The sequence below is a fragment of the Rutilus rutilus genome (assembly GCF_951802725.1).
Source record: "Rutilus rutilus genome assembly, chromosome: 24".
In the NCBI taxonomy this organism is placed as follows: domain Eukaryota; kingdom Metazoa; phylum Chordata; class Actinopteri; order Cypriniformes; family Leuciscidae; genus Rutilus; species Rutilus rutilus.
Genome location: NC_140228.1, coordinates 3,504,701 through 3,527,638, shown reverse-complemented (window position 1 = coordinate 3,527,638; position 22,938 = coordinate 3,504,701). Strand labels below are relative to the sequence as shown.

Genomic DNA, 22,938 nt, shown 5'->3' with positions numbered 1-22,938 from the left:
GACGTTTGATAGACGGGTCATTTGAGCCAATCGGTCCATGATAGAGGTGTCACAAGGTATCAATAGCTAGGAGCGCCTATGATGAAGAATGGTACCTCCCTCTCTTTGATTGACAGTAAATCGATCCAGTTGCAATGGATGATGGAAATGACTGTCGTTTCTGATAGCCAATGAATTTCTGCAAAGAATAATATGCAGTTTCAGTGGGACGATTCATCTGGTCATGCGTGAAGTTCGTGCGCAAAGCACCATAGTGATTCATGCGCCCGTGCGTAAACACAGCATTGAACGAGTTGTGAAAGAAGGTAACAGGTGAAAAATGACAAAGATAACTAGAAAAACACACTTCTTACTTGAAGAAGTTATTGAACAGTGTACTCGCCGTGATAGTGATGAGTCGGAGGATGCTATTTCTGATGAAGAGAGCGATGTTTCATCATTGACTCGGATAGCTGCGTGCTAGCAGAGTTAGCAGTTTTTGGATGATGGAGACGTCACTCTCGACAAGTAAGTGTTTTATTATATTATACAACATATTTTACTATATACTGAGGTATGTGTTTGTTTTTAGGTGTACTTGTAAGCTTATGTCGTGTGTTTGGTGTGTTAGGTCGAGTGTGTTTTGACATGTAGCTAAGTTACCTGCTATCTTCTGTCGTGTGCGCTTGTACAGGGGGGTATTCCAGAAAGCAGGTTATGTGACATACCCAGGTATGTTTAAGAGTAAGTAAGCGGATAACCTCAACTTTCGGTTCCAAAAACGGACGTAACTTTCAGGGTATGTTAGTAGTCATAGCAACTCACTCTCTGAACTTAACCTGCTCCGGAGCAGGTTATGTTCCAGGGTTAGTTTGTTTCAGAGAGGTGATGGAGCATAGCGTGCCCTTTTGAAGACGATCCAGTGGATGTGGAAGCACAGAGAGGGTGAAACGACCACGTATCGATGTGTTTTCGTATCCAAAGGAATATTTGCGGGAGCGTTACCGTTTTTCAAAAGAATCGTTAATTTATTTAACGAAGATTTTGAAACCATACATAGCAAACGTGACACATCGCGGATTAGCGCTTGACACGGAGCACATTTTGTGCATTGCCCTTCGCTTTTTTGCAACGGGGAGTTTTTTTTGTATACAATAGGCAATGCAGAGCATGTGGGAAAGGCAACTGTGTGTAGGGCTGTACAGTATGCATTGCACTCAAACGGTTCCTACACACTTTTGTGCAGTTCCCTGGCCATAAACCATTTACAATTATTCATTTAGCAGACGCTTTTATCCAAAGCGACTTACAAATGAGAACAATAGAAGCAGTTAAACTAACAGTAGGACAACAATATGCAAGTGCTATGACCCTTCCCAGTTTAATCTAACGCAGATTTTTTTTTTTTTTTTAGAACAGAATAGAATAGAGTAGTTGAGAACCACTGAGGGTCATTAAAGAGGAATTCCACAGAGTGGCGGGTTTGTCCGTTCTATGATATTCTATGACAGATCATTTTAGTTACACAGCACTACCTAATCTATCCATACTGTATACAGTCACAATCATTTTAAATGTTTCTAATTATATAACTTTCAATTTCAGGGTTCCCAAATGTGATTGGGTGCATTGATGGAACCCACATTCCCATTAAAGCTCCTTCAGTCAATGAAGGAGACTATGTTAATAGGAAGTCAATCCATAGCATCAATGTGCAGGTGACAATAGATTTTTTTGGGTGCTAAATGTTTGGGTGTTTAAACCATTAAATCACCCTCATTACTGGTCCCCACTAACTAGGTAATATGTGATGCAACCCACCTCATCACTAATGTTGAAGCCAAATGGCAAGGGTTTGTACACGATGCCAGAATGTTTAGGGAGTCATCATTGTGCCACAAATTTCAACAGGGTATGTTTTGCCTTACAGAATGTTTTTTTTTTTTAGTTTTTTTTTTTTTTATGCAATTATATACTTTAACTACCTTTATAGGACACTTCAATGGTTACTTGCTGGGGGACAGAGGGTACCCTTGTCTGCCCTATATGATGACACCCTACCCTGAACCTAAGCCTGGACCACAGGCACAATTCAACCTGGCCCACAGCAGAACACGGGTCAAGGTGGAAATGACCATAGGCATCCTGAAGGCAAGGTTTCAGTGCCTGCGTGGGCTCAGGGTCAGCCCAGAAAGGTCATGTGACATCACAGCTGCTTGTGTTGTTCTTCACAACATTGCCACACTGAGAGGTGAGAGGGCCCCCCTTCTCTTGATGAAGATGGCCAAGAGGAACCCCCAGTGAACCCAGTAAACCTAAGAGATGGCAGGGTGGTACGAGACATGATTTGCCAAAATCACTTTAATTAAAATCAGTTAACAGTCAAGTGTTGTTCATTGTTTCTTTATTTCCTGTAACAAAATACATTTGTATTTATTGCTTTAGATTTCATTCAACAACAAAAGACAGATTAATGTTCACATACTGTTTCCCACCTTAAGCTGGTGCTCCAGCAATTCAATTTCAAGTCTGGCCTTTTTAGGTTAAGCCTTTTCTCCTCCATTTGAAGCTGTATAAGGTCCATCTCCATGTCACTTTTTCTGATTTGCTTTTGAAGGTGGACCTTATACAGCTCTTTGGCAGACAACTAGAAAGACAGAATAATTTAACATGACTGATAAAGTCTGTAATACAAACACAGACCAAATATTTAAATGAGGAAGGAGAACTGCAGAACATTTCTTACAATGCTAAGATTCTGTGTGGAGGTAGATGGACCCTCATCTGTATTCAAATCTCCTGCCATATTCTGTAAAATGACAATGACCATTTATTTATTCTCTTATGTACAAAAGGGGGAATGCATTCTATGCATCATACCTCTATGGGCCTCCCCACATTTTCTGTTTCTGTCACAGCAGAAGTGGTCTCTTCATCGTCATCCTACAGTGAAAATAAGGAAGGATGCTTGGTCTAGCAAACAGAAACCTAAAGACAATAATCACTTACAACTGTGACAGAGTGTGGTGTTGCAGGAGGATCCAATAATACAATGTGGCCATCAGCAACATGATAATCATGCATATTCAATACTCAATGTATATTCTTAAACAAATACAACTAATAATGAAGGACATTAGGAACATCTAAGAGTAATAAGATTACAGTATACAGCATATGCAGTCAAAGCAGCATGCATACTGCACAAGTGAATCAATGACTGTAAAATGCATTCAAAATGCCTATTTAAAATGGTGACAGTGTTGATGATTTTCTTTATTAAAACACTGACAAAAACAGTGAAACCATCAATAAATCATAAGTATTAATATGGTACACCTACATTTTACAAAGCCACTTGTCTTGGTAGCTGAGTCTGACGAACTACCCCCTGGAATCCCATCGACCACAGGTCGCCCTTTATTAAGGGACAGTGCCAGCTCCTCAGCTGGGGTGAGGGAAGATGGAGGTGGACCCCCACCTGTTTTACGGGCCTCAGCCTTCTTTCTATTGGCTACATAGAAAACTAAATTACATTAAATACCAGTGGCGGCTGGTCTATTATGGGTGCTGGGGCGCCGCCCCTCCTCCTACCAAGTTTAAAAAAAAAAAAAAAAAAAAAAACTTTTTTTTTTAAGTTTGACAAAAACATGACTTTCTTCTGTACATGTGTACGTGTTTTACACACTAGAAGGATGGGGAGGGGGTGTGGGGGTCTTTTTGTCTGCCAGCTTCATCGTGTGCTGTGTAGTTTTATGCTCGGGGCGCCGAGAAAGGGCGCCCTCGCTATCTAACCAATGGAGCTCTGATATGCTATAAAACGTCACTAAATATGATCAATTCAACCAATCAGTGACGCGCAGTAATAATTCTATAATAAAATAACATGGACTTTTACTCTACTTGGTGTGGTCACGTGGCAGTGAGATTCGGCGGGCGGAGCCAGTCTTTCTTTACAAGTTAACAATGGCGGCACGGGCGACACACGAGAAAGAGACCGTGCAATCTCTTCTTCAAACTCCGTCTGAAAGAAGACCACTGGCTGAAAAACAAAAAATAAAAGAAATGGGACCGGACCAGCCACAAATTAACATCAGACAGCAGGTGAAAGACAAGGAAGCGTCTTATACTAGAGGCTTTTTGCGGACATGAAGGTACACTAGGAAGCCGTGGCTAACGCGCTGGTTTGCTTCCCTTGTTTGCTTTTTAAAACTGCAGCGACCGATCGAGCCTGGTGTGAATATTGACAAATTACAGCAATTAGAAGTTCACATTGTATGACTTGGTTTCCAATGAATCTCAAATTGGCACATCTTTCTGTCTTTGAAAGAACAATATTTGAAATCTATAAGGACATTCTAAATTCATACTTTAATAATTACATTAGATGCTATTTGTTTTTGAGCTGTTACTTTGGTGTTAATATAAACAGCAGCAACTGTTTAATTGTTCAAATAAAATTTTTAAAACCACATTATACCTCAGCCCCCCCTACTTTTTCCATCACCAGCCGCCACTGTTAAATACTAAATTACATGGCGTCAGTAACAAGTTTAGTAAGTTTAGAAAGTATTACCTTGCTGGAGAATGTTTTTGTGTTTCATTTTGACTTAGCTCACACTTCTTCTGGCTCCAGAAGGATTACTATTACTAGCCAATTATGTGCATTACTACTGCAATACAGGGACGGACTGGGGCTAAAAAACAGCCCTGGACTTTCTCTCAAATAGGCCCATCATCCGGCCATTTGCCCCTAGCCGTGTGCGACAGACACTATAGCCAGGATGTCCTGATACTATAGCCTATGCCACAATACTAGACAAGGTATTCACAGCAAGTAGGCTAACATCTCAAAACCAATGATGATAATTGGGGTTGTGTTTATTAATGAAGCCTCAGCCTTCAGATAAAAACAAAAAATGTGCTATGCCATAAAATACAAATAATAAAGTGTCACTGGCTACAGAAACCCCAAATTACACAAACTTGTAATTATGAAACATAGTTAGGCTACTATTTACCAGGGTCCAACCTTTTTGTGTGCGAGGGCAAGAAGGGATTTTTGTTTGTTATAGGCTACTCAATAATGTTTATTATATACATAACATGGTGGTGCTTTTTTACTTTTCACCATCATATGCGATATAATAAAATATCTTGATATTCTGTTTCAGACTTATAAGCATTTTAAAAAAAAATCAACAATTCCTGAAAAATTATTAAAGTATTTATAGATTTTTTTGCTGATTTTCTATAAACCTATTGTATGTGTTATCAAAAACAGTAGCCCAAACATTTAGTATAAATATAAATGCAAAAATAAATAAATAAACTAGCCTACCATAACTTCTAAACAAAAACATTACTGCATAACATTTAATACATTTATACAGCATTTTTAATATGAATACAGGCACATTTCTGCCACAAAAACATTGTTTTACTACAGTTAATTCATAAGTTGTGGAGTAAAATGTCTTCTGACTGGTTTGTTCTTTGAACAATGTTTCGCCTGTTTTTTGCGTCAATAAATATCAGCGCTGTTTCATCTGGCTTAACAAGCTTAAATCACAATGTCATCAGTGGGTTTATAAGAGAGATAGAGAATTCTGCGCTGAATTGAACTGCTTCTCAGTGGATCGCGCAGCTCTGTGTAATAATGTTCGCGACGCGTGATCGAGATCAGCCCGCACAGCTGCTTTGGCCGCGATCGCTGTTATTTGGGCCGAGCTGATGCTCTGCGCTGCTCAGATCAAACAAGTTTTGTTCCCCTTTTTGAGCGTTTGCCATTTGATGTTTCTCATACTTATGAGTATAATAAATACTTATTTCTATGCTTCTATCTAACGTCTTTGCTGTTGGTTTCTTTCTCCTCTTCCACTTCTTCTTCTCCTTACTTGGCGGCCACGGCCAGTGCGGCCGGCCCACCGGCCGTCCTGGAGTAACGTTACCGGCCGTTCTGTGATTCTCCAGATCACACAGATGGCCAGTCCGCCCCGGCTGCAATATTAAGAAATGTATGGAGGCCAACAAGTAAATACTTGTCTATTTTTACTACATGGCCCAAATAATTTTTGCGTCACAATGAAAGGGAAAAATAGCCCATTTATAATTTTATAAACTCACGCATTTACTCTGTCCGTTATTTTTTGCCAAGCCAACTCTCTTTCTTTTGCTGATGCAGCAGTATTGCTTTTTTTTTTAGTTATAATGGGCTTATAGTCTTCATAAGCAAGCATTTAAACCTCTTAAAACTCAGTTTCACCGAAGTATGTAGCGCGCTTTTTTTCTCCCTGGGTTTCCATGGTGACTCCTGAAATCGGCGATCCATTGAAAATGTCTTTATGTACTCGCCGTGCGCGCGCATTAACTCTGGGTTACCAATAGGAGGTTGATTAAACTAAGGCCGTTTCTCAATATGCGTTCTTGTGGACTTGTGAAACGTCATCAGTCGCTGCCCAAGTACTGTTACAAAGAAAACAAAATATGTTATAAACCCCCACTCTGCCTCTTTTCATTTTCATTTGAAAAAATCTTAAACATAATGGACAAACAAATGTGGTTCAGGCAACGCAATTGATTATCTTCACTGCATATTTATATAACAACACGAAATATAAAGCACAACCCTGACTCTTTTTGTTTTCATTTAAAAAATATGATAAATAAAAAACATTATAATATTGATCATTAAAACTAACATTTAGCAAAAAGAGACAGGGTTGTGTCATTTTATTTTATTATATATACAGTGAAGAGAATGTAGGCAACATGTATAATTAAGTAAAGGCAACATTATATGTTTTAAATATATAAAATAAAATAACATAACCTTTTTTGTTAAATGTCAGTTTTAATGATCAATAATAGCCATTAAAAAAGTAAGTAGCCTAAAAGGTATAAGAAGCTACACAATAATAAAGCAAACGATTCAGTCAAACATAAGTCAGCTCTCTAGGCTACAACGTTAAAGTTAAATAGACTAAATAAAGCTATGAAACTTCACTTTGCCCTCAGCTTAACGTTTTGCCAGGGAACAAATTATAGATTAATGAGACAAATAAAATAAATAAATAAATAAATCGTCTGTTAGATATACACAAGACGATTTATATCTCATGTTAAACCACTAGACTGAAGACATCCGAGCCAGCGGCAGCACTACCCGAAGAAAGGCTGTTCTCGGCGGGGTACATGAGCGCCGAGCGTCCGATTGCCTGGTTCTCACAACTCCGAAAACGTCAGACCAAATTTTCAAATAGGCACTATCTTTATAAATTAAACCAAAGATTTGAGCTTTAAACAACTACATTCTCGCCTGAAATACTCTTAAAACTACATTTCGTGACACAATTACAGCAGTATTTTTAAATTACGCGGGGTTTCTCCTCCGCTATTGACGCTTGCTGGTTGGTGTGAGATGCATTCTGGGATACCTGGCTGTCTCAAGTCCGCACAAGTCACCTCTCGATTAGTCTCGCGTAGCCAGACCTTCAGACTGACGGCAGAAGGTCTGGACTCTATCGTAGCTTTTCTTGGCCAAGGTCTACCCAAGAGGACGTTTGACTGACATGTAACACAACCAATCACGGTTCGTTTTGTTCCGCGTCATGTTTAGGGGCGTGACAATATAATGTTGATGTCCCTACAATAACAGACCGGCGTGCATCTAATAAATGATTCATTCAAGAACGTTGTGCAAGTTTACTGCAACAATGGAGCCGTGAACTTCACATACTTTTGAAAATCCAGCGTTTAGTTGATCCTGATAAGCGCTTATTGTCACGGTTGTAAACACAACGGCTTTCTTCTTCCACAAGGGGTTTTGGCGTCACAGCATTTGTTTCCAGGTGGACCGAAAAAGAACGCGACACACACGTCTCCCGGACATCCTGTTGAATTCAACCAATCAGATTGCGACTTCGAAACTCCTGAAGTGTTTCCAGAAAAGTGTGCCATATGCATCAGACGTTCAGCCATGGTCCGTGGGCAGGACGTCTGAGGCTGAGACTACCTCTCGATGCATCCTCGGTAAAAGGGGCGGATCAAGAACACATCCGGGGATTTGAACTGGACTTGGCTAGATGTGAACTTTGAATTGGAACAGTACTTGGGCAGCGACTAATGACATTTCACAAGTCCACAAGAACACAAGTACAGACAAGAACGCATATTGAGAAACAGCTAAAGTGAAGCCAATTAGAAACTCTTACTTCCTGGGGGTCGAGCGTGCTGCGCAGACTCAAACTGAGCTTGACGACGTAGATGTGACGTGAGCAACCCGTCTGTCTTCTAGTAGCTGTGTCAAGAGAAATCTAAATCATTCCCTTCCGAAACTTGCAGAGACGGAGAGTGTGAGTAGGAGCTGTCCATGAGCTAGGAGCAGGAGAAACGTTTGCTATGTATTCTGATTCATTATTTTGTCACTTTGCCTCCACGTCCCCCCGATTGCCCACGAGCTTCTCCTCCTGTCCATACGGTAATTCTCTACTGTGCGACAGAGATTCGCGTGGTTATGACGCAATCGTTAGCCTATTTTTACAAAAATTGCTTCTACGGGGCCATAACGGAAGCTACAAGGTAATGAAGCCTTTTATACATTTTCATGTTTCTTTAGAAATAAATAATGGACAAATGGAGTCTTTAAACGCCTCAGATTAAGTAGTAGTATATATTTATTGTCCCTTTAGGGAAATTCTTTTTCACATTTCCAGAAACGCTTTTCATTGTACATACTCACGGCACATATAGACATACATATTTTCATACACAGTAGACATTTGACACATACATATATGGGAAAAACATACATTATTTCACTGCAAAACAATTTATCTATCTGTGTGGCTTTGTCTTATTGAGTGTTTGGATGGCTGAAGGGATTAGGCTTCTGCTGAAGCGGGTTTTATTGCATCTTATGCTTCTGAACCTCCTGCCAGAGGGTAGGAGTGAGAAGTAGCGGTTGAGTGGGTGAGTAGTGTCCAGGGATATTGCATGAGCGATACGTGTGATGGCTTTGGTGTTTAGTTCTTGTAGATTTGGAGTGGGCAAACCTATTATTTTGGTGGCAGTATTGGTTATCTGTGTAAGTTTGTTACGGTTTTTTACAGTAAGCATGTTGAAAAAACAGGTGGAACAGTATAGTAGGATGGGTTGAACAATGCTAATATACAGTAGTAGGAGTAGATGGGGGGCAACATGAAGTCCTTTTAGTTTACGCACCGCTGACAGTCTTTGGGTTCCTTTTTTCTGTATGTCTGTTGTGTGGTGTTCAAAGGTGAGGTTATTGTCAATTGTGAGTCCAAGATATTTGAAGTGATCTACTGTCCCTACTGTTTCGTTGTTAATGATAATAGGGTGGTGGGATAGTGCCAATCCAAAAGCCATTTCTTTTGTTTTGCTGATGTTGAGTTTGAGATAGTTATTTCCACACCACTGCGTGAAGTGGGAGACTGTGTTAAGATATTCTTGGGTTGAATGTGTGTCTGTGAGGAGTCCAAGGATTGCAGTGTCATCGGCATACTTGAGGAATATGGTGTTGGGTGAGGGGCTGGTACAGTCGTTTGTGTAGAGGGTGTAAAGAAAGGGGCTTAAAACACAGCCCTGCGGGGCTCCTGTGTTGGAAGTCAGTATAGTTGTGGTGGTTGTGCTTACCCGTACAGCCTGTTGTCTGTTGGTGAGGAAGTTGTGGAGAAGATGGATCAGGCGGGAGGGGACATTGAGGTGGAGCAGTTTCTGGATCAGTAGATGTCTCTGAATGGTGTTGAATGCAGAGCTGAAATCTGCAAACAGAATCCTGACAGTCGTGCCTGGAGAATCCAGGTGTTGTAGGACGAGGTGCAACAGGCATGCTACAGCGTCCTCAGTGCCTCTCTTGGCCTTGTAAGCAAATTGGAGGGGATCCAGATGTGGACAGACATGTGGCAGGATGGATTGTAGCAGCAAATATTCCAGACACTTCATCAGGATGGGTGTAAGAGCAATGGGGCGGAAGTCATTGAGTTCTTTGGGACGTGTTTTTTTAGAAGGTTTTTTAGAAGATGTGAAGTTATTCGCTGTCAAAGTGACGCCAAAATGAATGGGAGTCAATGGGATGCTAACAGCAGGTGGGGGTCCGCTAGCCAATGGCGGCGCCCGGGGGTACCTTCAAAATAATAGAAAACCTTGCCCCCCTGTTCACATCTAGCCAAGTCCAGTTCAAATCCCCGGATGTGTTCTTGATCCGCCCCTTTTACCGAGGATGCATCGAGAGGTGACTTGTGCGGACTTGAGACAGTCAGGTATCCCAGAATGCATCTCACACCAACCAACAATTCTCTTCCATTCTTTCATGATAAATCAAGAAAGAAAGTATACACCGTATTAATGAAACATAATTGTACTAGACATGGGTGAAATACAAACTAAGAAAGTAAAAAAGTGTTAGGTTGTGCCCTACGCTCCCCTACACACATATAAATACAGACACAGAAGCTGACGCTGTTTGGTTCAGGTGTGCTTTATAGTTTCCTGGTTGATAAAGTCACATGAGATTCCGTCATGCCATTGGACTAGTTTCATTCCTGCTTCATGACGCAGTTACGCAGAGGTGTTCCCACAGCGTTTCGACACAGCTCGAGTTCCCTTGAAAGGGAACTGCAGCATTGATTGATTTACTGTGGGTTACCAATAGAAGGTTGATTTAATTAATTCTTCATTCTTATTTCTTTCCTTAATTGAAATCTCCTAAATCGTGGAGGAAAAACTTTAGTTGGACAAGCCTGACAGTAGTCTCTGCATGCCAATTCTAATGTCAGAAGAGGGCATGCGAAGATATTACCAGGATGTGTAGCATAAATCTGTTAAAATTATTTTTTTTTGCATCAGTTGATTAATTTTGTAAGAATGGATTTCTCCAAAGACTGAATTCAAGAATTCTAACCTGCAATGAAACAATAAAATGCACTAATCTGAAGAAGGGATCTAAGAGAGAGAGAGAGAGCAGAGGACAATATCCGGCCCAATCTCATCTCTTCCACCCCAAGCAGAGTTCCCAACTTTTCACACCCTCTCCTTCCCCTCAGGTCTCAGTCATTCATGCAAATCTCACAAATATACTGTCTCAAGCTGTTTTATGTTATGTCAATATACATACTTTTGGTGCGATTGGTAGGCTGGTTTCACTCCTGCATCAATAGAACAGGCCTGAATAAAGAAAACAAAACCTGTTCTTCTGATGTGGGAGATGCCCCAATAAAGATCTTTGATTACCATTTGCCTTCATTCACCAAAACCAGGCGTGACCATTTGGGCACGAGAAAAGGTTCAACAAAAGATGCATAAATATTTGGGTGCTAAATGTTTATTGTTCTTTTATTACATTTGGGTATTTAAAGAGAATTGGCTAACTACTCAGGGAAGCATCTGGAAGCAAAACTTCCCACACTGTTGGTGTGTGTCTCTATTGCCAGATACTGTATGCTGAATCTTTAAAACTATTTTAAAATTACGTTTTTGAATTGTGTTTTACATTTTATGCTGATCATTGTGTACTATGTATTCTTTTTAATTATTTTAATTTGATGTTTACTCCTGCCTGGCAGAAATAAATGTTAATCTTGTTTTGTTCTGAAATCATTATTTCTAGTATAGATTAATGTGGAATCTGGTATCACCGAAAATCTCTGTCAGGTTAGATCATACCGAAGGCCCAATGAATGGAGCATGGACCTTCCAATCACTGACTTAGCAAATTGCAGTTTCGTGACTATGGGCCCTATTTTAACGATCTGAAACGCAAGTATCAAGCACAAAACGCAAGTAACTTTGTGGGCCGGTCTCGGCGCTGTTGCTATTATACCGGCGGGATAAATGACTCTTGCGCCCGACGCAAATCTAAAATGGGTTGGTCTGAAGTAGCTTCATTATTCATAGGTGTGGTTTGGGCGTAACGTGAAATAAACCAATCAGAGCATCATCTCACATTCCCTTTAAGAGCAGACGTGCTTTTTCCTTGGCGTATTGCTATTATAACGGCGGATTTGCCAGGCGCGCGCCAGGAGCGGTTCACAGCCAAGGAGAGAAACGCTCTCGTCACAGCCGTAAAAGAGAGAGAAGTGACATTGGGGATGGAGAAACACACCCAAATTAGCTTCGGTTAAACAGGCATATAATAATTTGGGTAAATGTGTAAGCTAGATGTATGCTTTTTTAATAAATTGTCTATCTATCTATCTATCTATCTATCTATCTATCTATCTATCGTTTGTAATAATATGATTTGCAAAAATGAAAACTGCTGCTTCTGTGTAGATGAGAGAATCAAAGTGTATGTGCGTTGTGCACACGCTACATTGATTATGGCCAAGCATGCGCCCTTAAAATAGCATATGAATAACATGCGCAACGCACCACTGACTTTAAACTAGTTTTTTTCGGTCAGTTGCGGAATTGTTTTCTAAACCTGCAAAATAGCATGAGGGAACGTTTGCGCCGGAACACGCCTCCTCTTTGCGCTGAAACGCCCCCGGGAGCGCAAGTTCATTCCCTAGTTTACCGACGTGCGTCTGTGGAGGGAAAACGTGAAACGTCTGTGAGTCGGTTGCAAAATAGGAATGATACATGCGTCGCTGTACAAAGTCAATTGCGCTGGGTGCAAGATAGGGCCCTATAAATATTTACACTTTTTGTAATGAGCAAGCAAAGAGTGGCTGACTTAAAGGCAAAATAGATCGCCCTGCATCCTCTGACTAATGTCAGAACTGGCTAATTTGTGTCCTTGAGCTCATGATTCGGCCATCGTGCAGTCTCAATGCGATACCGGGTCTATTAATGAACTAATATTTTAAAGTATGGGATACCCAGAATAATCATTTATCTAAATTAAACCACAACTAATCTAAAACGCAGTAAAATGAAAGCATCACCAAAAATTGGAGTCAGATTAAAATATTCATGGAGTCAGAATTAAAATTAAAAACCAACATTTTATTAGAAGCGCCAGAAAATATACACGCAGAACACATTTAACCATGCCATCTGTTGTTGGCCTGATGGGTGGAGCTTACAATGACAAAACACAAAGTAGCTAAGTATTTCTTTGGAATTTCTATTCAAACTTACTTGTATGTATGAGCACAAATAATGACAAATAAGAGGCAAGTAACACACTGAATTAAACTTTCGTGTACAAGATACTCCAATAATCTTTGTTTTATTCACTCTGTACTGTGTAGTAGCATGTACTATTTGCACCTCAGCACAGATAATTTGGATCGCAAGCTTCTTGCGGGCTACCATTTTTACTAGTTTCGCGCAAGACGTGATCTTGTGTTACACGACTATATATTGTTATATAATATGGAGTATACATTGAAAGACTATGCATTCGGCTGGACCCATTCAATGCTACGCATTCCCCTCAAATTTTAACAGCGGAGACAAGAAAGATGAAGCAAGCCTCTGCAACTTTATCCGCTGGAGTTGATGTTGGACAGAGTTGTTAATTTACTTTTTTTCTATTATAATTTTATAAATTTGAAATATAATTATTTTTTTTAACTAGAAGATGAATTTTTCTATGTTTCTTTGTTTTTTGTTATTTCAAAAGCCTTTTTATGTATCCCAGTGCTCCAGTATTGTCTTTTCCTGCTCCCCTCTTCATGTCCTCCAGTGTTTTCACCTTTATTATTTATTTCACCTTCACATCATTTTTATTATTTTTGCTGAAGTCTTTTTACGTATTTCAGTCCGCCAGTGTTGTCCTCTCCTGCTCTCTCTTTGATGTCTTCCAATTTTTTAGCTTTTTCAGGCTGATTTATTTCCTTCAACTTCTCAATCAGAACATCAATGTGCAGAAGTGTGATCAGTGAATCAGCCTTGAGTGCGATCATCTGCAGAGTTTCCACACAGTGAAAAGCTTCATTAACCAGAATTTTTTTCTCTGATTCTTGAAGTTTTTCTTTCTCTGTTTGTTTCTCCAGTTTAGAGACATTTGCTTCCAACTGCTCCCGTTTCTGCAAAACATTTTGAGTCATCTTTATGTCTTTTGGTTTTATGTTTTCAAGAAACTTGAAAAATCTCATCATTCCACTTTGACTGAGATTCCATGATTGTTCCTGGATTGTTTCATATTCTTCATTAGCAGCTTCTGACTGACAGTTGTCAAACAGGAAATACACCGGCTTCTTGTCATTCACTGCACACTTGACTTTAGCCTCTTTAACAGCCGTCAGAGCATTTTTAGGGTGAGCACCAGATGAGTGTGTGAAGAGCAAGACAATGTTTTCAGCAAAATCTCTCCCAAATAGTGACTGAACAGCATCAAATATGTATATTTGTCTGTCAGAGAGTCGAGTTTGACATGCATCAATAACTAAACACACTGCATCTATTTCATGGAGCTCATCTTCAAATAAGTGAAGCAAATTCATGGCAATCTCTTTGTCAAAGCTGATACCACCGGTATTTCCATATCCTGGTGTGTCAATGATTGTTAAATCATCTGGACGCTTTTGGTCATAAACACCATAGACAGTGATAATGGTTGTCGGGCTGTGATCTTTCCTGTTACTCTGGTCATCTGTGATCTCAAACCAAACCTTGTCTTCTCTCTGAACACCCAACATGTAGTTGACTATAGCATTGATCAGGGTTGTTTTTCCTGTTCCGGTTTCTCCCACCATCAGTATGGTTTTATGGGGTTTCTTTGAGTCTCTCTCCCCAAAGGTAATTTTTCTATATGGTTTAGATTGACCCAAATCATGTGTAATCAGTGTCAGGTGGTATCGTGCAGGATTGTTGTCTTCAATCAAGGTGCTCTTCTTGATGAGTTCATAATTTTTGTCCTGTAATGTAAAGCATAAAACACAAAATCAATAAAGATAGTCATATATAAATGCTATATGATGTTTCATTTATGATGCTTCTATTGCTTGCAGATGTATTTAAAGACCAAATGTTTTTTGTTTGTTTTTTTAAATCATAATCAAATTGTAAAATGTTCACCACAATAAAGGTCCTTTTAAAATACCACAGAAAAGGTAAGCATTATACATTTATTTTTATTTGACTATGTTGAGTATTTTAACATTGTTAACCACTTATTTTAATAATTTTGTAATTAAAGAGATAGTTCACCAAAAAATGAAAATTCTTTTTGAATTTTGAAATTCTTTTTCACAATGTGAAGCTGGGTTGCAAAGATGGAAGAACCTCACATACTTTGATATCCTGACAATACAAACACAGCACACTAACATATACAGGCATCTGTTTCCACACCCCACTGAGTGAATATGTGGAAAAACGTCTCAGGTTACGCATGTAACCATAAAACCTGAGAACAGGGAACGAGACGCTGCGTCCCCTAGAGGGCGCTATGGGGGGATGCCTCCGGCATGACTGGTGTCTGAAGCATGAGTCTAAATAAAGGGGCAACATTCTAATCTGAAAAATGAAGCCTACCCGGAAGTGCGAAAAACTGCAATACATTGAAAATCCGCTAGGGGCAGGTCCCAAAAGGGAGCAAATGTCCATGTTAAAATGTCTGTTTTCACAGCATAAATTCATGTTTTTACAGGTTGGTCCCATGGACTTTTATTGTATTTTTTGATAGGTTCCGAGTGCCTGACAACTGTGAGGGGGGTGAATTTATTTCTAACTCGTTAGTTTAGATCGTATTTAGATATAAAATGTATGACAAATAAGGCCGTGGTTAACTTTGATTGACAGCTTGATTGACAGCTGAGCATAGGCTGCGCCGAGTGGAATTCCTGAAATTTGACGTCTCGGCCATGATCTGACAGAACACATCATACCACCTCTGTATCCTTTCTGAACATTTGTATTGAAATATCGTACATAAAATGGGTTGCTCTGCTATAAACTGCACTAACCGACACTGTTACTGGACTTCGCTCCAGTTTTTCCGGTAAGTGACAATCCACTACTATTTCACGTAACTAGTGAGCACTATTTAGCATCAATGTTTGTGGGCAGTGGCACTGCAACTGCAGCATGTATTTTAACTTATACGTTTCATATACTCGTATTTAACCTAAGCTATAGTTTGTGAAATTAAACATTTCTTGTTGTTAGTGTGTTTTTTAGTTAGCTTAGACAGCCATTATGAAAGTATAAGTAGCCTAAAAGTTATAAGAAGCCATATATAAAACGATTTACCAGGGGAACAAATTATAGATTAATGAGATCAAATATCGTCCGTTAGATATAGCCTACACAAGACGAATTATATCCCATGTTTAACCACTCCACTAGACTAGAGACAACCAGCGGCAAACGTCAGATGCACTAGCCGAGGTAAGGCTGTCCCAGGCGGGATACATAGCGCTGAGCGCCCGGTGATCCCTTGGATCTCACAACTCTGCAAATGTAAGATCAAAATTTTAAATAGGCGCTATATGTATAAACAAACAACATATTTGAGATTAAAACAACTACATTCTCGACTGAAAAACTCTTAAAACTACATTTCGTGACACAATAACAGTAGTATTTTTAAATTTCGCGGTCTTTCTCCTCTGCTTTTGACGCAACTTGAGATTATAGCAGCGGGATTTAGCATTCTACATAAAGCTACCACATAATAACACAAAAACGGCTCACGTTAGCCCGGACCAGAGCCATAGAGAGAAATTCTCTCTATGGCTCTGGCTCAGACTCATCACGCCAGCTCAGTCTCACACAAGGTGGGCGGGGTTAGGATTTCCCAAGATTTTCCAAGATGGCGCCGCCCATACCCCCCATAAACGGCCTAAAAACAGTTTTTCAGAAAGATTATGGGTGACATCACAGACGCTTTGTCCATATTTTACAGTCTATGGTCTAAACACGATAATGAACTTGACATTGGCAGGCGGCAACCTATGATGTCACCACTGGTGCAACCGTGAGTATAATACATCATCCACTTCTTGTCTGAAGAAGACGTGTGCAGAAATACCGTAAGCATTCTCGGGACCATGGTTACATGGGTTACCTAAGACGCTCCCTTTCAAAAGAGAACACGAACTGCGTCCCCTAGGGGTCTGTAATTGTACATTGACTGTTGGATGTATAATAAAATACATACCATAGTATCAAATACATAATAGTACACAAGACAGTAAATCATTCACACAGTTTCTGGGATGCATGTTCATTTATAGATCAGTTCGTCTATGATTAATGCAGCAAAGTCTGTTTCTGTCTTCCCTATGGTCTGTGTCTTGACCACCTGACCACATTTTTAACAGCAATAAAACCAACTTATATGATCGTAGTCATGGTAACCAAGACCCTTCTTGCCCTTGTTGGGGGGATGGGATCACAGATCGTAGAGTGAGTTTTAAATATTATTTGTTAACTATAACAAATAATTGTGTCTGATTTGTCTCAGTCGTTACAGGTCGCTATGGAGAACGGAATACCCATGCTGCCATACTGAAGGGATGAGTGCCCTATTGGCTGAGCTTAGTCAAAGGACTCCTCATCCCTAAGGTGTACCAGCAACAACAAGAGCTTCTAAAGAACGGAAGCCTTAACAGGATGACTCTAACGATAGGAACCCTAACTAGTTTCATATTCAGGCCAGCGTCCAAGGTGGCTCACAGAGCGCTTAACACTCAGAACTTCTGTTCAGGCAACCCTGAAGAGTGGAGGCCTCAAACAAGAGGCCTAGGCAACACTCTAACCCAAGGGCAGTACAGAGAAAGTCTCAGAAAGAGCTAAGATCAGTCTAACTGGCCCACAAAACTCAGCAGAGTGGAGCTAGAGTTAATACAACAACTGTCATAATGAGAGAAGGCCTTGCATGTCACGGTTTTCAGACACGAACCCAAGCGCAGACAGTATTAAATGAGAGTCGTAGATCCAAATGAAAGCAAGCAGTTTATTGTAGACAAGCGGATACAGGGTTATACTCAAAACACCACACACAGCAGGCGGGCGACCAGGATAAACAATCTCAGCAGAGGAAGAGTGACATGGATAAACCCAGCGCGGATGCAAACTGGAACTGGATGACGAGAATTCCAAACGACCTCCAGAAGCCTGGATACACAGACGAGATTGAGGAAATACTGTAACTCCACAAGGAAACTCAGGTACAGGAAAGGCAGGATACGAAATGAACAAGCACAGGACAACAAACACAAGGGGATTAAATAAGGGAGAAAATAATTAGGGCAACAGGTGACACTAATGAAACAATAATGACAAACGAGGAGAACAAGGGGGCGGGGTAAGGAAACGAGACAACGCAAGCACACAGCCCAAACAAAAGGCCATGTGCTCGCACACAAAACATGGGCCTGTCATGATCCTGCCTCAAGACTAGAGTAAAACAGGGACAAGAGGGCAGAATCATGACATAGAAACACTTGCACTTAGGTCAGTAGCCAAAGAGGCTCCAAAAGAGCCAAAGGACCTAGCATGCTACCCTACCACCTAGCCGAGCTCTCAGTATGATGACTCTCTAAATCGAGAGGAGACCTAACAACTCCCTACACTCAAAATATCTTGCAAGGATGCTCACAGAGAGCCTACCACTTGCAATCACTATCCCAGCAGAGCACAAGAGAGCGGAGGCCTCAATAAAGATAACTCTCTCCCAAGAGAAAGGAGGCCTATCAACGGTAGCAGTAGCCAAGGAGGCTCACAGAGAGCCTCGCATTTGTTAGCTCGCTGACTTTGTTCCCTTTACCCATCCTTCCCTTGACTCAGTTCACTCAGAATAGTTATATGTAACATACAATGTTCTGTGTGAATGCAAATAATTTTCATTATCATGTTTGGTGTCATTTAAAATGTCTCAGTTTGACTGGTACAATAGTCTCATTCCCACAAATAAAGATTTGAGAATTTAGGGATAATTTGCCTACTGTGTGCCCTTTCCCAGGGTCTCCAGTATACCCTGCAACCACTGACTTAAATTGCAGTAACTTAAGCATTATGCATAGAAGCACCAAGAAAAGACAAAACAACGCAAGATGCCTTCAGCCATTCTTTTAGATTCCATTGGGTGGCCCTTACAGGGCGAGACCATACTCTTAATTTCCGGTTCAGTGGTTAGTTTACCGCATGACATGTCAGAAATATATTTTTCCACTAAGGGGTGATATTTGCTCCCCTAAATTGATTTCCAGGGCCATTTCTACCTTTACAAGGGCAAGTTTTCTAAACTTACAAAATCTATGCATCACCTTTTATGTCAAATTATTACATTTAATCAGTAAAGTATATTAGAATTATAAGAAACTACAGGGATGTTACCTATCATACACAGTGAATGCATGATCTTTCGATGCACTTTTTTGTGGAAATTTTGTGGCATACTCACTGTCAGCACAAACATAGTTAAAACAACAATTAAGATACTATTGTAGACAATACACCAGCTAACCCTATTGTTTTTCCAACTACCTTGATACTTAGCAACCTTGTAAAATTGTGTGTTTCATGTGGACATCAGACAGTGCATGATGCTTGTGCTGGACAGTAAAAGTCATGTGGAAGGGCAATAAGATTTAAATATTTAAATAACAGTGGGTAATGATATAGTAAATTAATTGAGTTATTAAATGAGCTTCAAACCTTTGTGGTAACTTTGGTGACATCAGATTCAGCGGTGTAGTCAAGTTTTCCCACTGCTGCACATTTAATATTGTACTCAGTATCTGGTCTGAGATCAGTCAGAGTAACTGTATTCTGGTTCTTTGACACAGTTTGAGATGTCCAGACTTTCTCTTCCTTCATTTTGTACAGTAATTTGAGCTCCTCTGTATCAGGACCCGGTGGAGACACTTTCAGAACCACTTGGGTACATCTGACATCTTCAATGATCGGACAGTCTGGTTTTGATGGAGAAGTGAAGCAAACAGCTTCATTACATCCATTTTCATACAGAAGAATGCAGGAACCTGGATGCTTTTCATGGTCTTTTATGAAAACCATAAATTTAATGCTTTGACTGCTATATGACGTCATCAGCTCTTTAAATGTTTTCAAATGTTCTCTCATTTTCTCCCTGATGCTTCCAGTGAGCCATGATTGAGACGCCACATCAGGTTTCTTCTGAGGATTTCTCATCATTTGAGGATTCATGTAATTTTCTTGCTCATTAAGCAACTCATCTGGCAGCTCAAGAGAACTGAAAGTGTAGCAAAACACATTCTCCACCTGAATATCAGACAAATACGAGTCCAAGCTACTGTTCATTTCGGCTCCAAAGTCCATTAACTGTCGAAGAAACTCATTAACAGTGTTTAATTCTTCTTCTTTCACTGTGATCCACTCTTTCAGACTCTTTTCATTGAATGGAGACTCATCATGAGCTTGAAGAAGATCCATCAGAGCACAAGACTCTTTCTCACAGGCTTTCACTGACTGGATCAAAGATTTAATTCGGTCACTGAAATCTTGTCTGTACGTTTGGCAGTTTTGCTGCATATCTTGTATTTTCTTATGAAGTGCACTAAAAGTTGTTTTCCTGTTTTTCCCCAAAAGTAAATTACACTTGTCTTCAGTCCAACTGAGACTTTGGATAGCAGACTCTTTAGCCTTGATGAGATTCTGGTTTATGACTGTGAGACGCGTCACATCACTCTCTACGGTGTAGTCGAGTTTTCCCACCGCTGCACATTTAATATTGTACTCAGTATCTGTTCTGAGATCAGTCAGAGTAACTGTATTCTGGTTCTTTGACACAGTTTGAGATGTCCAGTCTTTCTCTTCCTTCATTTTGTACAGTAATTTGAGCTCCTCTGTATCAGGACCCGGTGGAGACACTTTCAGAACCACTTGACTATATCTGACATCTTCAATGATCGGACAGTCTGGTTTTGATGGAGGAGTGAAGCAAACAGCTTCATTAGATCCATTTTCATGCAGAAGAATGCAGGAACCTGGAGTATTTTCCATTTCTTTTGATGCAACAATGAATTTGGCAGATGTACAATCTTTTAAATCAATGAAGTTTTTAAATACCATCAAGTTGTTCCTCATAGTATTTTGGATGTCAGGCGCGAGCCAAGTCTTGTGTTCAGATTCAGAGCTTTTCTCCTCATTTTTTCCTTTCGTTGAAGAACTCAGGAAGGCCTTTTGTTTAGAAAGCAGAACATCTGTCCAGCTCAATGATGTGAAAGTGTAGCTGACCAAATGTTTAACTTTCAGATTCATTAATTCTTTATTGAGGTTGTTTTCTACCATTGCTCCTGAGTCATTCAGTTGTGTGAGCAATGCTTTAATAATGTCAGATTCTTCCTCTTTCTCTTTCAGCCATTGTTCAAGAGCGCTTCTTTCAAATGGAGATTCCTCATGATCTCGTAGAAGATCGATCAATGCTGTGTCCTCTATGAATTTTCCACGGATCTTTGGTAAGAGAGAGCCGAGTGTCTTGATGAGACTCAATCTGCACTGGTAGCAGTTTTTCTTCATGTCATTGATTTTGTCATGAAATGCAGTAAATGTCGAAGCTGGTGTGTCTTTCAGAAGATCACTGCATTTCATCTCAGTCGTACTCAAACTCTCAATTACAGATTCAACGTCTGAGGTTAAACCTGTGCCGATTTCATGTTGAAACTTTACTATTTTTGAGAAAAGTTTGTCCAAAGGATAAAGCCAAACTCTCAGAGGAACCGCAAGCTCTTTGTTTTCTCCCAGCAGTTTCGGAAGATCTTCAAAAACCTTCAAAGCATCTTCAAAAGTGGTCGGGTTATGTGGTAGCTGGAAGTCGCCATAAAATTTACAACTGAATTTTTGTGCAGCAGTCTTCTGATTGTCATTCAGTTTCATACTTGCACCAATCTTTCCATCTGAAATGCCTATAAGCTTCTCCAAGACAGTTTCTACTTCTCCTGCTATCTCTCTCTTGTCTTCATCAGATGAAACTTTTCTATCAAAAACAAAGCAGGCGTCTGCTCCGTATTCCACTGCGGTCACTACATGTGTGGCAACGTCATCGTCATAGTGAGCCATGTCTCTGGCTAAGTGGTTAATGATCAGTTCTTCAAACTTACTGGTGGAATGATAATGTAATGTCAGTCTCTGTTGATTGAATGATTTCTTGGTGTCCTTGAGAAACTTAGCAGCTCCACTTACATTGAGGAGTCCTCCTAAAAGACTCAGTTTCAGACTACCATCAATATTCAGCAATCTAGTTTTTTCTTCAATCGAGTCTGAGGCGGTGACTGTGAAATCTGTTTTAATTTGGGGTTTAGTGCTTATGTTCTCCTTCAGCTGCTCTTGACTCCAAAGTCTGATTCCTGTAATGGAGGGGCAAATACATAAATAAAAAATGTAAGTCTAAACATTTTATATATTTTTTTAGACAGCAATTTAACAGCCCGTTTGCCCTCCCTAACCTTTACTTTCATACAGCATAGCAACACCAGTTTGTGCAGTTTTTCACCAGAAACTAGTTTTTGTTTCTTCACCTAACTGACACTTCCTTATTATTTGGATATACATTTAAATAAAAGTCTCTGAGCAGGTGCATCACTAAATACTGTATGAGCAACATCCGTGGATCAAGCCATTAATGCCTGACATAATGCAGAGATATCTATAAATTCAACTAATTTTAAACCAGCATTGCCATCATATCAGATCTCAGAGAAAAGTTATGGATGCTGAGAAAGATTTTTATTTAGGTCTGTAGTAAATTATTTTTGCAAATAAATTATTTTTCTTTATTAAAACCCATAAATAAAGAAGTAATTTTACATTCTTTACCCATGGGCCTCTAAAACTTTCAGTGCTTCACAGATTTGGGGTAACAGCCCAATATTACCTGGTACGAGAGCATCTCTCCTGCAGTCATACAGCATCCCCAGGTGGAAGGGTCTCCCTAGAGCTGCAGTCTCTATTGAATTCACTCCCACTGGATCCATGCTAGACAAAACACAGAAAAGAAAAATCACACCAGTAACATTATAGATTCTGATAGAGGTTTAACCCTGTACGCACTTTGCACACCATGAG

At 40.0% G+C, this 22,938-nt stretch overlaps 1 protein-coding gene across 1 annotated transcript in view; it reads right to left on the bottom strand.

The window, feature by feature from the left end:
* Nucleotides 1–12,924: 12,924 nt before the first annotated feature.
* LOC311284446 (uncharacterized protein) overlaps nucleotides 12,925–22,938 on the bottom strand; it is a 29,224-nt gene continuing 19,210 nt past the window's right edge. Inside the window, exons 4-6 of the mRNA XM_084399480.1 lie at nucleotides 22,748–22,848; nucleotides 19,552–22,220; nucleotides 12,925–14,804 (exon numbers count right to left, since the gene is read on the bottom strand). Of these exons, the coding sequence (XP_084255606.1) occupies nucleotides 13,674–14,804; nucleotides 19,552–22,220; nucleotides 22,748–22,848 (3,901 nt within the window). The 3' untranslated portion in view covers nucleotides 12,925–13,673. The remainder of the gene's footprint in view (nucleotides 14,805–19,551; nucleotides 22,221–22,747; nucleotides 22,849–22,938) is intronic.